Source organism: Petaurus breviceps, unplaced genomic scaffold, assembly GCF_028583685.1.
Source record: "Petaurus breviceps papuanus isolate PSGF00001 unplaced genomic scaffold, PetGlider_PUasm1.0 185, whole genome shotgun sequence".
Lineage (NCBI taxonomy): Eukaryota > Metazoa > Chordata > Mammalia > Diprotodontia > Petauridae > Petaurus > Petaurus breviceps.
In genome coordinates this window covers 27,853,942-27,872,637 of record NW_027185797.1, presented here as the reverse complement: position 1 = coordinate 27,872,637, position 18,696 = coordinate 27,853,942, and the positions used below count along the sequence as shown (strand labels likewise).

The window sequence follows — 18,696 nt, the reverse complement described above, 5'->3', positions numbered from 1 at the left end:
GAGGCAGCCAAGGCTGAGAGAGGGGGTGACTGAACCCGGCCATGAGCTCCTCAGTGCCTTGAGTCAGGTCAGTCTTCCTGTCACCATATACTTTATTTAAAAGCCTTTGTCAGTTTCTAGGTCATTCTGGGGCGCTGAGGGAGCATTCCAGGGTTAAAAAGTAGACAGAGCCTTCTAAAGCAGGATGTTGGCCTGCCTTTCCTAGGCTGTTGTGCCACAGAAAGCATGGCAGTGACCACGGGCAGGTCTGTGCATTGAGCAGCACAGAGTACTTGGCTAAGCCCTGGTTGCAGGCTGTTGCAGATGTGGCTGTTGGAATTATCTCATCCTCTGTCCTCCCCTCTCTTGCTTTTTTATAATGCCTGGATGTCTTCCCACTATAAGTGTTCATAGGTAATCACTTATTGTCAAGTCAGATTTATTCCATTTTGATCTCAAAGAAACAGGGCCCTGTTGTTCTGGAATTTAGTAGGGGTGCAGAGGATAGAGCACTGGGTTTGGAGTCAGGAAGACTTGAGTTCACTTCCACCTTGGATACTTAATGAGCTGTGTGACCCTGGGCAAGTCATTTAACCCTGTTTGTCTCAGGTTCCTCATTTGTAAAATGACCTGCAGAAGGAATGGCAAATCATTCTAGTATCTCTGTGGAGAAAACCCCAAGTGGGGTCACGAAGAGTCAGACAGTTTAAATGACTGAACAAGAACATTTATTTGTGGAAGAATGACTGTTTATGTTTTGTAAGTCACTGCCCTTTACATTTCCATTAATCCCAGCTCCCACTCCCCATGTGCCTTTACACTTTGCCTAACAGAAGAGCATACTAGACCTGAGTTACTGTGATTTAACTGTAGCAAAGATTAACTTCATACCTTGGTCATGGTCATTTGCTGTGTGCTGGGGGAGATACAGAGCTTAACATATGGTCCCTTCTTTCCTGAGCGTGTAGTCAAAGAAACCAGATATGCACAGAGCAGCATGCAAAGTACACTGGGTGCAAAACGGGAAGACCTGAGTACGAACCCACCGTCAGTGCTTTCTAGCTGTGTGACCCTAGACAAGTCACTTAACCTGTCTTCTTGACAAAAGGATCCATTGGAGAAGGAAATGGCAAACCCCTCCAGTATCTTGGCCAAGAAAACCCCACAGACAGTTCTGGTCCATGGGATCACGAAAGTGACTGAACAACAACAACGAATGTTCAGGCAGTATTTATTTTGCAAATTACTTTTCCCTTTTCTAGATTGGTTTTGGAGTGTGGTATAGTAGAAAGCAGTGGACTGGAAGTTTGGAGGTTCTGGGTTCTCATACTGCTTCTGATGCTTTGGAAAAGCCACTTCACTCTTTGGGTCCCAGTTTCTTCAAATGTCAAGTGAGGGGGTTGGCTTTAAATCTGTGATTCCCCAACATATTCCTCTCTCCTCCCTCTCCCAGAGAATAAAAGGAGGCAAAAAACAGTTCAGTAAAACTAGCAAATGAGCCTGACATTGCATTACAGTGCTCCACATCTGTAGTCCCTCACTTCTGCAGAGGAGCAGAATACCTTCTCAGTCCCTTCTCCGGGGCCATCTTTAGCCAAGATGATAAACACAAATAATTAAAAAAAGACTGGCTCTCTCCATTTGCCCGAGACTGGAAACCCAGGTGTGTGCCACCCTGATCTGTAAGGGGAGCTGTGGCTTGTTCTGTTTCTGACCTGGTCTGCTTTGCCAGCCTTAAGCAACCTCAGGGCCCCCCATATTCATGCCAATCTGGGATCTGCCCTGGTAGCGGGAGGCAAGCCCGCAGGGCAGCCTGACAGTTTCACACTGGTCAGTTTCTATTGTTTGTCATTATTCTTTCCATTTCTGTTATTAGTCATTGCAGAGCCTTGTCCCATGCTTCTTTCTGGTTGTCATGCTCATTATTTCTTGAGCACAGTGATGCTTCATTACGTTCATATACCAAGACTCACTTGGCCAGTCCCCAGGGGGTGGGCATTTGCTCTGTTTTCTGTTTTTCCTGCCACAAAAGGTGCTGTTCTAAATATTTTGGTATGTGTGGGGCTTTTCTTTTGATCATTGGCCTCCTTGGAATGTAGGTTTATTGCATGTAATTTTACATCCAGCATGATTATTTAAAAATTTTTTGTTAAGAATTTAAAATGTGGAGGATACCTCCCCTTTTCAAAATAAAAAAAGCAGCGGTAGATACACTTTTGTAGAAATATGTAAGACAAAGAAAGCTAGAAGAAACTAATATTTTTCTTGGGAATCCTTCCATTTTTTTCCCCCACTCCCGAAATTCCTGTCTTATCTTATATAAATAAATTTAACTTTTATAGGGTGGCTAAAACATTTTGTAGTGACAACTGCTTAATGATCAAGGTTTTTAGCCCGGTATTTGATAGTTCGTCAAAGACTGAAACAAACCTTCCCTCTTGAAGAATGTTGTTATGGCTGATAATGAACAGCTTGTTGGGTACTCCTTAGACCACCCTGACTTCAGGAACTCTACCAAACTCCTACAGTTTTGGCATTTAATGCTTTTGATGCTTATTTCTTCTTTCTGCTTCTCCTAAATAATTGTGTGAAGTAGCATTAACATTTTTCTCAGTTCATTCTCATCTAATAAGATGGCTTTATAGAAAGAAAATTGGATCTATTAGCTTGTTAGGCAGAAGATTTCCTTCTGTGTCCTTTGCTGTATCCCTTTTAGAATGTCAGCCTGGAATTAGAATGGCCACAGTTCTGTGGGCTTGTACTTTAGACTCTCTTTTTTTTTTTTTTTAACAGATAAAAGTTGAATAACTGACTTTATGTACGTGTAAGCAGTAGGGTGGTCCCCCAAGGACTCCAGCGTCAGGCACAGGATCAGTCAACATCTCCTTCCCCACTTTAGCGCATGTGAATGTGATGTTCTTGAGGGCAGCAGGTTTTGCTGTTGTTTCCTCTTGATCCCCATACCTAGTGTAGTGCTTTCTACACAGTCTCAGCAGGCATCATATAGGAGTCACTACAAAGCTGCAGAGATACAGTAAAGTGCTTTCTGTTCTCAGGGAGGCCACATTTCCTCAGGGAGGACGTAGCAATGGAACTGCATCGACACAAGATATCTAGGTGTGTGTGGAATGAATCATTTGTGGAGACTGAGCATCAGGGACCAAGCAGGGAAAGTGGCTTGCCCAAGGTCACACATGAGCAGAGCAGAGCAAAGACAGAGAGCCCCTTCTCTTGTCCTTGTTTAGGGCTTTTCAAGCTTTTTCAAAGTCGCCTCCCTTTAAGGAAAATGTAATGGTGTATTTAAAATAAAAACCAGCACGCCCCAAATCTACATATTCCGGCTAAAAATAAATTCCAATATTGTAAATAGATTAGGGGGTCATCAGGCCTGTGATTGTATTGGTATAGTGAATAACCAATGAGGAAACTCCCTTTACCAAAGCAGATCTCTGTCGCATTCTGTAACAGGAGCTCAGGCATTGCCAGTAGTCCCAAGACGTTAAGTGATTGGTCCAGCGTCACCGAGCCAGCCTGTATCAGAGGTGTGACTTGAGCCCAGATCTTTAATTATGAGGCTGATACTCTATCTGCTGCACTAGGTAGGAAACATGCAGCCACAGGCAGCCCCCAGTACTCACCTGGGCCACCTATACTAGATTAAAATGTAACTGGGGAATATTCAACAAAATAAATAAAAATCCAGTAAGACACAGATAACACCGTTCTAAAGCCAAGTGGTCCTGGTGGCTGCATGCATCCTTGCATGCGGCTGAGTGGCCAGTCTGACTCAGCGGTCACTCCAAGGTCGCTCTCAGTAAGAGTCACTTTCTTCAGCATGGGTTCTAAGTGGTAAAATCTGAAGGGAGGTACAGTTCTAATGGCTCCAGCTCCCTCACTACCTTGGGCATGTTCTGTGTTGATTGACAAGCTATGAAACTTGCTTCAGAAGCCAGGAGCTTACTAATGGCTGCGTTTTCCTACAGCACAATTCCACAGCTAGTGTGGCAGCATTCACCAGCCTGGGGCCCTGGTCAAGGGCTTCCTTAACCCCAGCTTTTTGGAAGGAATATTTCTGGTGGGGAGCCAAGCTTATGAAAGGGCTTTTAGAGTCCAAAATACTAAGTGGAAAGCAAACGAGGAGGTAGTTTGAATTCAAGTGCAAACGAGGTGACCATCAAAGAATAAAAACTCTCTGTAGCCTGCTGAAAAGACTAGTTCTGCGGGTCACGTTTAATAGCTAATAACAAGAGCGCTGGGTTGGGAGTCCAGAAGACCACTCAGTATGTGACCTTAGAGAAATCATTTTGCCTGTCACCTAGATACTTTAGTTCCCATATCTATAAAATGGGAACGTTGGAAGAGATGATTTCTCAGGGCCTCCTTAAAAAAAAGCCTCTTAACTCTGGAATGTTCCCCCATGACACTCATCTTTCTCATCTTCTCCTGCGGTAGCCTGCCTTCCTTCGCCAGGCCCTGTTCAGGACCTCAGGAGCACGCCTCCCCTTGCCCTCCTTAGCTCTGTCTTGTGCATCACCTTCCCCCACGAGCTCCTTGAACACTTTTTGTTTGTATTTGTATCTCCAACAGTTAGCACAATGACTGCTTAAATGTCAGTATGACAGTTATAGGGTCTGGGATTTCTGTGATTTCATAAAAGATCCCTGAGGCAGTGTATGAAAGGATGTAGAGCCAGAAGGGACTGTAGACGGCACGTGTGCACACTCCCAGAGGACTGAAGTGACTTATGCAAGGTCCCCTTGATGCTGCTGACATGGGCCAAGCACTGTGCTAAGGACTTTATAGTCATTTAATCCTCACACACAATGAGGAAAATGAGGCAAGGAGAGAAGTGACTTGCCCAGGGTCACATGGCTCTAGTATCTTAAGTGGTCGAGCCTGGATTTGAAGTCAGTTCTTCCTGACTGCAGGTACTGTGTGCTATCCACTGTACCACCAAGCTGCACCTAAGCAGAGCTGGGTTTAGACTTCCAAACTGCTGCCCCTTTTACTTCACCGGGGTGCTCCCTAGTTGTGGCATAAATAAGATGAAGAAATCATTGTGAAGATTCGCTTGAGTTTTTCCTCTGCAAGTTGAGGCCACCCTCATGTTTATTTCTGAGGGATATGTCATGTTATTGATAAAAATGGATCCCCTTAATATGGAGGTAAGAAAGAGAAATTCTGTGAGTAATGATTTTTCAGTATTTAAAGATCATACACATTTTCCCCATGTGGTAAATGTCAATTTATATTCACTCTGCTATTTCTCTTCCTGTGTGGGTTTAAATAAATACATAAATAAAATTTCAAGCAGCCCTTTTGCCTTTTTTTATCAGGCCAAATGAATATTCCAGAGAGCTGACCACATAGATAAGAACAGATGATAATCCTAAGAATAAGTGCCCCAAACTTAAGACTCATCTCTCTGACTTCTGTAATTTGAACAAGGATGTGAACACAGGCTCTCACAAGCCCTGTTTTAGTTTCAGACTTGTGGGAGAGAGGTCTCTTGCAAGAAAAGAGGTTTTTGTTTTTAACTGGGAGAGAAAAAGTGACAAGTCAGGGCTGAAAGGTCAATCCTTTAGGGCTAAGATAAACTTGGTGGTGTCTGTGCTAATTTGCTACAGTTTTAGACGTTGTTAAACATGTTCATGATAAGAAACGTTGAGATCATATGGAATCTTGCTTCCGTGTATTTATGAATTGTCTTCATAGAGGAGAAGAGAAAAAAAACAGGACTGAGCCTAAACTCTTAGAGATACCAAGCTTGATGGTGAGCCATCCGGGGAGGAGCATTCAGACAGGAGTAGAATCAATAGAGTGCAAAGTTTTGGAAGCCAGAGGAGAGAAGACCCCAGGAGGAGATTGTTGTTGATTTGGAAAGCTGAAGAAAAATCAGGCCATACAAGTGAGACATGAAAGGCTCAGTAAGAAATCTGAAAAAGCAGTTTCAGAGAAGGTACTGGGTCAAAAGCCGTAATTTATGTTCCAAGGGGCTGAGGACTTAGTAGATGAGAAAGCAGAGGCTGAAGTATAGATACCTTTGAATGTTAACGATGTATTTTTTTTCCCAGTTGCATGGAAAGACAATTTTTAATCTATTTTTTTTTTTTTTTTTTTGCTAATTTTGAGTTCCAGAGTCTCTCAGCCTCCATTTCCTCCTTTATCATCAAGAAGGCAAACAATTTGATAAAGGTTGTACTTGTGCAGTCATATAAAACATATTTCCTTATTAGACCTGTTGTGAAAGAAAACCGACCAAAAAAAACAAGAAAAATGAAGAAAGCAAAATTATGCTCTACTTTGCATTCAGATGCCATCTGTTGCTTCTTTTGAGGAGTATAGCATTTTTCATCATAGCTCCTTCAGAATTGTCTTGAATCTTTTTATTGTTGGGTAATGAATGAAGTCATTCATAGTTGATTATCGGACAGTATTGCTGTTAATTTGTACAGTGTTTTCCTGCTCACTTCACTTTGCATCAATTCATGTAAGTCTGTGTTTTTCTGAAATTTGCTTGCTCATCATTTCTTATGGAACATAGTATTCCATCACAAATACCACAAGTTCTTCAGCCATTCCCCAATTGATGAGTATTCCTACAATTTCCAATTCTTTGCCACCACAAAAAAGAGCTGTTAAAAATATTTTTGTACATATAGGTCCTTTTCCTTTTTAAAATCTCTTTGGGACATAAACCTGGTATTTCTGGGTCAGAATGTATAGCAGCTATACTGTCTACACACACACATACATATATATCTACACACACATATATATGCATATCCATATAAATACAGTAACACCCCCTCTACCCCCTCTCTCTCACACACACTATGCTATACTATAGCTCTTTGGGTATAGTTTCAAATTGCTCTCCAGCATGGTTGAATCATTTCACAATTTCACCAGTGGTCCATTAGTGTCTCAGTTTTCCCATATTCCCTCCAGCATTTGTCCTTTGCCTTTTTTGTCATCTTAGCCAGCCTGATAGGAGTGAGGTGGTACCTCAGAGTTGTTTAAGTTTGCATTTCTCTAAGTGATAGTGATATAGAACATTTTTGCCTATGACTATAGATGGCTTTCTTTCTCTGAAAACTGCTTATTTATATCCTTTGACCATTTATCAACTGGGGAATGACTTATGTTATTATAAATTTGACTTAGTTCCCTATTGTGATAGTAATGGCAATTAAAGATTCCCCTGTATTGGCTTGGTTTTCAAATGGCAATTAAAGATTCCCCTGTATTGGCTTGGTTTTCAAATTGATTGTGTTAAAACCAAGCCAATACAGGGGAATCTTTAATTGCCATTACTATCACACCTATATATTTGAGAGATGATGCCTTTATTAGAGAAACTTGCTGTAATATTTCCTCCTAGTTTCTGCTTTCTTTCTAATTTTGGCTGTGTTGGGTTTTTTTGTGCAAAAACAGTATAGACTCCTTTACAAGAGTATAGGCGTGTAGGAATGTAGTTTGAAGGGGAATGGCAAAGATAAAGGGACATTTTGAGGTATTGAAATAGGGTAGATGAAGATGCTCAGGAACAGTGACCTTAGTTTGTAAAAGCGAAAGTCCTGTTATCTGCTAAGATAGAGGATGGAGTGGAGTTGAAGAATGTTAAGTTTTATTACCCTCCCTTTGGGTAGTGTGATAGCTGATCAGTGATGAATCAAAGGCTTGTTTTGTGCTAGTAAGACCAAGACCTTTAACAGAGTCAGTTTGTATTGTACTGTTTCTTGTTCTTTGTCTCATTACATGAGGGCTGTAAGAGTCCAGAGAAGGTGATGACAAGAGATAGGATGAGCTTCCTAAGACGATAGAGGAGTTGCTGAGAAATGATGGCGGGAAGGTCTGGAAGTGACAGAAGGAAGTGAGGAGTGTGTTCCTTTTGGTTATGTGCCTGGGAGGGGGTAAGAGAAGAGTTATGCAGGAGTCAGGAATAAGATCTATTTTGGAGAAAGTCGGGCTCACTAGATGGTCCCAGTGTCCCTTTTGGCACGAAATTCCCATTATCTGCACTAGTTTTTTTTTTTCTGAAGTTCCTATTGGTCAGAAATGCTTGACAAAATATTTCTTGTTTGCAGTGAAACTGGCCCTGAAGCCCAAACAGATTACTGTATGAATTGTTGATTGTTTTGTGCTTAGTTTAGAGATTGTGGGATCCTGGATCTAGAACTAGAAGGCACCTCAGAGTTCATTTAGTCCAGCTTTATAGATAAAGAAGCTGAGATCCAAAAAAATCAGTTGACTTGCACAGGGGCACAGACATTAAGCAGTAGAGATGGAATGTCTGGCCAGGTCCTCTAACTTCTCGAGCCAGTGCCCTCTCCACTGGGCCATGCAGCCCGTATGTCTAGTGTAATACAGCTTTAAAGGTGATTTATTACATTGACTGGTTCCTACAGTAGGTCTGAGGGTGACTGGTAGTATTGGTATCCTTGAACCTCAGTTTCCTCACTTGTAAAATAATGCTAATATCTGTACTTTCTACTTTAAAAAGTAGTTGTGAGGATCAACTACGATAATGTATTTGAAAAACTTCACATTGCTAGGGCACAAGTGGGGATCCTAGTAGATCAATGTTCACCGTGTTGACAGATGTCTCTGTAACAGCAAGCACCCTAGCACAGCCAGGATGGCTGCTAGCACAGGTTCTTTGATTTGCTTCACTAAAGGAAAGCAACTTTAAAGGGGTCAACAATCTTTAATTAAACATCTATGTCTATCTATCTATGTGTGTGTGTGTGTGTGTGTGTATATGTGTATCATTCACTTCAGGGAAAAAAGTTAGCACCCTGAACTTCAGAAAATACAAACAGAAATTACAAGCAGACAAAAAATACAGGTAGAGAAAATAACAATTCAGGAGATCAACAGACGGCTTCTAGCTTTCTGACCATTACATACGTACATAGTTGACAGAGAGAAGCACCAACATCTAGGTTTTCAAAGAATTTAATAGCTTCCCACAGTCTCATCTGGCCAATTCACACAAGTGAGCCCCAAAGCAAAACCTCACCTCACAGCATAATATACCCTTCTTCAGGGTGAGAGGACATCACAACTTTTGTGACCCGCTGCCTGATCACAAAGTAACAAGGTGTGGGCCTTCCTGAAAAACAAGCCTTCCCCCAATCAAGCCCCTCCTGTTGGGCTCCAAGTGAGGCCCATTAAGGGACAGGGAAGATCTTCACCTTCCCTTCCCATTACAGTCTCTTAGGGTGACATTAAGGGTGTGATAACCTGAGAGATATTGTAGTGAAATCAGACAGTCCTGAGTTCAGTTTATCTGGGTGCTGGGTAGCTCTCTAAAAAAAAGTCAGGTTGCAGAGCTAATCTGCATTGGTAGATAGAATTTCCTCATGGGGAGTGTGGCTGTGGTGTTCCTGCAGTAGAATTGAATATCCTTGAAGGCCATGGTGGTTTTGTTTTGGAATTTATACTGTTAGAATCAGTTGGAATTAGGGTTAGCACGGTGGTGTCTGCAAATAGAAGGTTTGTTAATAATTGTTTGTTTGAATTAAATCTACCATAACCACATCATTTTGCTTGAAATAATCTTTGTTGATGTTGAAGCCACAGTCGGATCTTATTTCCTTCAGTATATATACTTTATTATTATTACTATATTGTGCTAATGCCAAGGTTTTTTTTTTTTCTGTTTAATATTGGGATTATGAAAGGATATTTCCAAGCGAGGGTTGGCAGAGGTTTTTTGGCATAAAGAATGTAGAGACTCTGGTCTCTAGGAGCTCTCCCTTCACTTACTGTAGCAAAACAACATACTTTAGAAGGTAAACTTGCTTTTAAAATTTGAAAGATATTAATTTATATGAGATTTCTTTGTTTTGTAGTTCAAAATTGAGAAAACAATGAAAGAAAAAGAAGAACTGTTAAAGGTAACCAGTGTCCTGGAGAAAGAGACTTTGCAGCTCAGAGAGCAGGTTGGAAAACTGGAAAAGGACCTTAGCAGTGAAAAGGAGAGATGCGACCAGCTGCAAGTGGAATGCAAGGTGAGGCGAGTGTGCTGAAGCCGCCTTTCCCAAGAACCAATTAAATGGGGTAGAACCAGCTATGGAAAAAAGTCACACTTAGATAAACATCTCCACAAGAATAGGTTGGTCCCCATTAACCTTCTGCCACAGCTCATTTTAGGTTATAAAATGGTTAAAATACTTCAGCCTTTGGGTACCAGGCCTGGTAAGGTAGTTCATGACAACTGTTTCCAGATGTTTTGACAGTAATTGCAGCATTCATGATAGAAAACCAATTTTTGTCTTTGTTTTTGCAATATTATGAACTATTAACACACTGAGAAAAGGACTCAAAATAAAGCAATTAAAAACAGTTGCCTTTCAGAAAAGAAGAATTTAGTGAGTTGACCTAGGAGGGGATAAGGGAGATGAATTTTTGTAATTTTTTTGAAATACCTTGATGGACACGTAATGAAAGCCTAATTTCCTTTAAGTCTTTTAAAGCTGAACAATATGAGATACAGAGAAGTGTGGAGTGACTTCTGTTTAAATTGGAAAAGGAAGAACAGTGACTAAATGTAAAAGTTTCCAAAACTTGGATACAGTTATTCTACGAATACTGACTTGAATATTTTTAGCATACCGAACAAGCATTTAGATAGTGAGTGACAGCTGGAAGGGTATTTAGGACAAGGATACAAAAGAATTTCTTGGAGAATGTGTGGGAATTTGTGAAAATTTTGGAAAACTTTAATCAGAGTGTCTTGTCTGATTGGAAGCAGAAGACAGTTTGTCTGTCCTTCCTCTCTCCTGCAATGGAATGACTTCAGTTTACTGTTTTAGACAATAAACATCTTTTGAATCTTTTAATTTAGTAGAAATAACAATGGACATTTGTAGAGTTCTTTTAAGTTTTACAAAGTGGGTGTATGTAATTACACAACGACGTTGTGAGGTTAAAATTGCACATATTATATCCATTTTATAGATGAGGAAAATGAGACTCAAAGATAATTGATTTCCTAAGGTCATACAGCTCAGTGCCAGAGGTGGTGGGATTTGCATTTATTCTGACTTGATTTGCACAGAAAGATGCTGCCTATATAAACCTGTCAAGAATCAGATATATGTTTAGGCAAAATAGAACACTAAGTAAATTTATTTATTAAGGTAATCTTATTTTCTTGCTGACAAATTTAGGCCTGTGTTCTATGTGAAAATATTTTGACGCTCTCCTTTCCTAAGACATAATGGATTTATACATAAGAAATGTAAATCTTTTAAGAATTATAAATTTGGAAGGAAAGCTATAAATGATTAATAACACCAATCCTCAATGTCACAAAAGTCTTTAGTCCCTAAAACTTAATCGTGTCCCAGAAATCTTTGTGCAGGTTTAAGTTTTAATGGCTTAAAATTGCACAAAGATTTTTGGGATACCATGTATAGGTACCCCTTGATTTATGCAGTAAACTTTTTATTAGAAAATTGTTTAGACATTGAATACTTCTAAATGCAATAGGAAAACTACTTCTTTTCATAAAATGGGTAATTTTTAAGGGAACAAATTAGTAACTTAAAATAATTATTCTACAATTACAGGGTAACATCTGGATTAACATCTAGTTAATTAACATTCATTGTTAGGCAAGCCTTTTACTCAAAGTATTACTAATGCAGTCTCATACAAATATGCATAAAGATGATTTAGGACAGAACTCCTGTTTGATTTTCCTGCCCCCCTCAAAGCTTTGCTGTACACAGGTAAAGGGGCGGAGTTGAGAAATGTGCCCTCAATAGCTGTGCCTTCCTTCAGGGGCAGGAGTCCAGTTGCTACTTAAATCCTGTGAGCAGTGTCAAGGACAAACCATTTTGCTTTAGGATGGCCCCTGGAGGATTTTGGTGGCTATTTTAGAAAGGAAAAAAAGGGCATGGGGGAAGCATTTATTCTGAATTTTTCTTCCTCCATTTGTATGGGGAAGCAGCAGAAAGGGGGTGAAGTCATGTGATTAGTTTGATACCAAATATACCTTCTGGTCTGTATGTCAGGAATGTAGTTCCTAGAGACCAGGGTTTATATACTATTTGTATTTTTTAAATGATTTATATTTGTCGTTAGTTGGAGCTGCTGCTGTTAGAAGTCATATTTGGGGGGGGGGGGCAACACTAAATCATCTGGAGCAGAGCCACAGGCCTTGACTTGGGCCAAAATGACCATTGGACAGTGAAGATAGCGGCTTTTTTTAGAGCCTAGCTATTTTATTCCTGTAGGAGGACTTGGGCAGCTCTCCTCAAGCTAGTGGCTTGTTTTTGTTTTTAAGGCAGCAGATGAGAAGCTCGAGAATATTAAAGTCGGGAAATGCCGAGAGAAGCTCAGTCAGCATTTTAGGCTGTGGGTAGGGAGGGATATTCAGAACAAGATCAAATGAAGAGCCACACATTTTGGCAGCCTTTGAGGGTCTTGTGGAGAATAGAAGCTTAGTGGAGAAAAGCCTGAAGAAATAGATTTCTCATTTACAGATGGATGCGTGTAAGGACACTGGGCCCCAAATATACCTGTCTCATTGCCAGTGGCAGAGGAGTAATTTTCCCCGTTTTCTTTTACTTTGATTTACTATAATTTTTTCCATTATATCAAAATGTAATCGATATTTATAATAAATATAACACCATAATTAATTAGCTTAAGCATTGCTTACTGCACCTTACAGTGCTCTGTACTAGGGGATACTTAAAAAGCTCCCTGCCCTCAAGGAACTCACAGTCTAGTGAGGGAAGACAGCTATGTACAGACAAGTTCTATCAAGGATCAGCAGAGGCAAGGCACTAGACTTAAGGTTTCTAGGGAAAGTCTTCCTTGGAAGGAGAGATTTTACTTGGGATTTAAAGGAGTCCTGGGAAGCCAGGAGGCAGAGATGAAGACATGAAGAAGGAGAGTGTTCTAGGCATAGGAAGAGCCAGAGAAGATGGCAGCAGCTGAGAGATGGGGTGTTGTGGCATGTGTCCCTAGATGAAAGAATGATGGTGAATAAGGTGTAAGAAAACTGGAAGAGTGGGGGGAGGAGTGTGGCTATGAAGGACTTTGAATGCCAAACAGTATTCTATATTGGATCCTGGAGGGCGTAGGAAGCTCATTGTACCTATACTGTGCAATGGAAAGAGCCCTGAATTTGGAATGGAATTACTGGTTTCAAGTCTCAGCTCATTATTTCCTGCCTATGAGGCTTTAGCCAAGTTGTTTTCTCCAACCTCTGATTATTCATTTTTAAATTAAGAGGTTAGATTAAGATGGGTTCCTCCCAGTTCTGATGTGGTGTGAGTCCTTACGGCACCCTCCTGTATTTTGTATCTTTCTTTTAAAGAGACATCAAGCACATCATACACTTCAGAGGCCCTGAGGATTCTGCAGGGCAACAGCAGGAATGGAAGCCCAAAGGGCAGGGTAGCAGCATTCTCTGGAGCCTCAGGCTTGAGCAAAAACCAGGTTCTGAGAGAACTAGAGGAGATTTGTTTTCAGCCCACCACTGTGGATTGAAAGGGATCCTCTGCTGTTCTTTGACTAGCTGTAGTAGGGTCCTGACTAATGTAACTAAGGAATCCTGTGAACTACTCATGTGCACTCATATTGGCACTAGTTGAAGTCATAATGATGTAAAATCTGGTCCTTGGTTCCAGCCCAATGGAAATATGCAGTATGAATATGAATCCAAAGACTGCAGTCTGTCTCTTCATGGGGTCTGTATTCACACCAATTAGGACCTGACCGTTGTATTAGTATAGCTTTTGCAGGATACCTTCCCTGCACTAAATGGATGTCTAACATGAATAAGGCATCCTCAGGGTTCAGGACCATTGCTGTTTGGCTTCTTGTTGCTGCTGCTGACCAAGGGTTGACCAGAATCCTTGATCATAGGGCCCCTGTTTCATAGGAGAAAAAAAAAACCCAAACCAGACCTTTAGGTGAAAGTTTGTAACTCCTCAGTCTGGTATTCCAACATAATCTGTCCCTGTTTAAGCAGCCTTTTTTCTTACTTTTTCTACCATGAACCCCTCTCTTGCCATCCATCCAGGCCAGACTCTTCACTCTCTCTTGTCTTTTACACTTATTACTCCCTGTACTCCTTCTGTTCTCTTAAGTTCTATTCTTTCAACCATCTCAAGATGTGTCTTCATGAAGACTTCCTCTCCTGACGATGCCAGCCCCCTTTGTCCTCTCCCTCCAAGTTTGTGTGTGTGTGTATGTATATATATTCAGTCTATTCTGTGTAATCCACCACTTGCTGCCTGTTTTCTTGTCTCGTCTAATTAAAACATGCCTGATGTATTTGTTCTTTGCAGCTGGATTGGAAGCTTCTTTTGGGGGAGAATGGGCCTTTTCTGTGTCCTTTATTCCCCCCTGCTGGCACAGTCCTGGCTTCTAGCAGGGTCCTGCTATATTCTTGAAGAGACTCTGAAGACCAAGAGTCATATTGCGGACGTGCTACAAATGCACCTGATAATCATATGTCTGTTATGTAAAGGGATTTAAAAATGTCAGAGGTTTGTTTCCATCTTCGTCCCGATTGCTTTTCGTTTGCCCTAGTTTCTCTTAGGCTGTAAACAGTCGAAGTTGCATAGTTGTTGAAGGTGATTCATAGAGTGGACCCACATAACATGATTGTGCATTTATCACATTTGGGTTATTGATACATTACTGGATTAACTTCAGGTGTCCAGGTGCTTTTAGCCCTGGAGAAGGAAATGGCAAACCGCTCCAGTATCTTGGCCAAGAAAACCTGAAATGAGGTCATGGAGCCTGGGCACAACTCAAGAATGTCCGAACAGCAGTTAAAAGAGCTGTTCACCTAATGTGTGCCGCTCTCTATATTGTCAGCCATTATTCTAGGAGGGGAGGTAGGTAGTGGAGATGGGAAGGGTTGTTGTGGGGAGATGTTTTCAGAGATGAAGAAAATTAAGTAAAATTGTAAAACCAATAGCTGAAGCAGCGAACAGTTAATTAAGCTTCAGTTAATAAAGAGATGTGAGACCATCATTAGTGACTAAGAATAGAAAGAGAAAAAAAATAAACAGAATTTTGCAAGGTTTTATTACATATGCAAATGTCATAACAGATTTACTGGAACACATTCTAAATAAGAACGAACTTGACGTAATCAGGTTGTGGAAACATCGGTACTGCCTTCTTGTCACTTGTATTGATGAGTCACACTTTTATGTACCAATTTTGAAATATTTTAGAGTTTTCACCAGGCAATCTTGATCATTTAAAACAAAAAATTTTTTTTTTGCTTTTTTTGGAGCAGGGAAGGCAGGACAGTTGGGATTAAGTGACTTGCCCAAGGTCACTTGGCTAGTAAGTGTCAAGTGTCTGAGGCCAGATTTGAACTCAGATCCTCCTGATTCCAGGGCTGGCGCTCTATTCACTGTGCCACCTAGCCGCAACAATCTTGATGATTTTTAAGACACTTTTTTGGGGGTATGGTTCTATTAGGAATATAATGAAAGTCATTACTGACTTTCTATGTGCAGAGCATTACTGTATGGTACCAGTGTAGCAAACTTTTATCAAACCCTGCAGAGAATGCTGTCTTAGGCATTGGGAGAGATAGGAAATTTTAATAAAGCTATGGCTTCTCCCCACAAGGAACTTTTAGCTTATTAGGGGGATAACATAGCAACAGCAGTAGCTACAATACACAATACCATCTTAGAATTAGAAAATAAAGTGCTGTGTGAGATTGAAGGTAAATAGAGGGGGTCTCCCCAAAGAGAGTTGGGGAAGCTTCAGTTTGTTAGGTTTTCAGGGGTGACTAGAGAGGGCTGGGCCTTCTGAACATAGGTAGCAATTGAGCACACTGGGCTCCAGACCAGCTGGACTGCTTTTTTATATTCCATCTTCTCTTTTGTACAGGCTGGCCTTCCCTCAATGCCTAGAAATGCTCTTCTGCTCTTGCCTTCAAGACTGAGTTCATGGGAGCGCCCCCTGCAGGAGGCCTTTCTAGTTAGTGCTCCCGTCTCCATGAAGTTCCTTTACGTTCACTTTGCATGTATCTTAGAATTACTTATCTATGTGCTTTGCCCCAGTACAAATAAAAATAAGCTTCTTGAAGGCAGGGATGGTTTTGGTTTTGCTTTTTTATTCCTAGTACCTAACAATTAGGTGTTTCTTAACTGTTTAAACTGAATTCTTTTTTTTTTTAATTTCAGTTTCATTTCACTTTTAGTTCTGAATTCTCTCCTCACCTCCCCCTCTCCCACACATTGAGAAAGCAAGAAAAACAACCCCATTACAAATATGTATCAGGCAAAGCAGTTCTACATTAGCTGTGTTCAAAAAGAGATGCTTCAGTCTGCCCTCTTAAGTCTATTAGTCCCTCTCTGGAGGTGAGTAATGTGTTTCATCCTCAGTGCTCTGGAACTCTGGTTGGTTCCATTGTTTTAATCAGTATTCCTAAATCTTTCAGAGTTATTTGCCTATACAGGATTGTTATATAAATTGTTCTCTTGATTCCATTTACTTCACTTTGCATGCATGTCTTTCCAGGCTTTCTTGAAATCATCTCCGTTATCTTATAGCTTACATACACACACACACATATATACACACATCCCCTAAATTGTTCAGCTAAAAACATCCCCTTAATTTCTAATTTGTTGTTATTATGAAAAGAGCTGCTGTGAATATTTTTGTGCTTAAGGGTCTTTTTACTCTTTTCTGTTTTGTTTTGCATTTTTCTAATAGCGATAGGACATTTTTTATATGGCTGTTTATAGCTTGAATTTTTTCCTCTGAAAACTGCTTCTTTGTATTCTCTGGCCATTTACGAAATGGAGGATGGCTTCTGTACTTACAAATTTGAGTCAGTTCCCTATATATTTTAGAAATGAGACCTTTATCAGATGAACTTGCCACAGATGTTACTTTCTCACTCACCTGCTTCACTTCTAATTTTAGCTGCATTTATTTTGCTGTGTAAAGACTTTTTAACTTCTGTAAGAATTGTACTTTTTATTTCCTGTGGACTTCTCTGTCTTGTTTGATAGAATTTTTCTTGAATTCATCCACATCTGTATATCAGATGGTTATTTTCATCTCTGCTCCTCCGATTTGTTTATGATGTCCCCTTTTATGTCTAAATCATGCACGTATTTTAGAGTTTGTTTTGGTAGATGGTGTGGAATGTGGCTCTAGACCTAGTTTCTGCCAGACTGTTCCAGTTTTCCCAAAGGTCTTTTGTTCAGTGTTGAGTTCTTGCCCCCCAGGAGCTGGGATCTTTGGTAAAATGGCCTTTTAAGGTATTTGAAAGAGGGAAGGTTACCAAAAGCTTGGCAAGAAGTTTCAGACCATAGAAAAAGGTCAAAGAACCTGAATCCCCGTGTGTCATTGTTCTCATTTCCACTGAATTTCATGGATTGAAGGCTGTAGCCATGTGCCCCAGTCTCACAGTTGTCCAAAATATAAGATCCTGTTGCTGTTTGTTGATGGTGAAAACCACACCAAACCCCCAGTTTTTGAGTTAGTAGAACAAGGTGCCACCATCAGAGTTCTCCAGTAAGCGGTTTCCCATTCACATCAAAATCAAAATCATTCCTCTGAAGAAGTAACAATAGAAATAATTTGATTTGCTGATGATTAATATCACCATCTTATACCAGTGAGATTTATGCTGGGTGAAGGTTTTGTCCCTTGGAAGATGTCCAGGACAGAGTCCAAATGGATGAGAGATGCTTAGGAGATGATTGGGTCTTCCATGTGTTCTGTTGGGGGATGGCATTGAGATGATTGAGTCAAGTTCCAGAACCTTACAGGACTTACTAAATGTGACTCATACTCATGGTAAGTTGAGCCTGACTGTCCACACTAGAAAAACCAGGTGGACAGAAATGCTTATTGTCCAGCCTGTGATAAGCTGTTCATAATGGGCATGGACAGTGAGTTGGGGTCTCAATTCCACAGGCAGAAGGAGAAGGGGCTGTGTGAAGTGTAGGAGGTTGCTTGCTTTGGTTTTGATAGCAAGACCACATTTATATCATAGAATCAATTTGGTGTAGAATGCCTTCTCTTTTGCTATTTCTGCAAGCGGTTTATGCAATATTGAGATTAATTGTTCTTTGAATGTTAAATAGGATTGACTTGTTACTACTCTATTTGGTTCTGGAGTTTTTTCTTTGGAAACTCATTTAAGGGTGTTCAATTTCTTTTACTGAAATTGGGTTGTTCACATTCTCTTATTTCTTGTTCTGTTAATCTGGGTATTTATATTTTCTAAATATTCATTTCATTTAAGTTGTTGGTTTTACTTGTGTAATACATGTAACAATTATGTACCCAAACAATTACATACAGGATAAATAGAAAATAATTACCAGAGGGCAGGCTCTAGAACTAAAAGAAATTGGGAAGGGCTGCCTGTGGAGAGTGGGGTATAAGCTGGGACTTGAAGGAAGTCAGGAGGAAGGGGAGCATTCCAGACGTGGGGGATGGCTCATGAAAACACCCTGAGTTGGGAGGTAGAACAGGGTGTCCAGGGTAATGAAGGGCCTTGAGACCATTTCATATGAGCCTCAGTTGAAAGTAGTGGGGATGTTAATCCTGGAGAAGACAAGCTTAGGAAAACATTTTGTCTATGATAGCTTTGCCCATGTGTGGATCATTCTCATGAAGCTTTTCTGAAGTTGAGATAGTAAAGGCACAGGGAGGAGCCTGGACTTAGTGTGTCTTTTTTTTTTTTTTTTT

The 18,696-nt window shown here is 40.5% G+C and overlaps 1 protein-coding gene across 6 annotated transcripts in view; it reads left to right on the top strand.

Moving 5' to 3' along the window:
* The window catches only part of TAX1BP1 (Tax1 binding protein 1), a 68,339-nt gene that overhangs the window by 17,012 nt on the left and 32,631 nt on the right, over positions 1-18,696 (top strand). For 5 of the 6 annotated variants that reach the window (XM_069088649.1, XM_069088650.1, XM_069088647.1 and 2 more), the window contains exon 5: positions 9,840-9,998. The exons of the other annotated variant lie outside the window; for it this stretch is intronic. In XM_069088649.1, the coding sequence (XP_068944750.1) occupies positions 9,840-9,998 (159 nt within the window). The remainder of the gene's footprint in view (positions 1-9,839; positions 9,999-18,696) is intronic. 6 annotated transcript variants of the gene reach the window in all.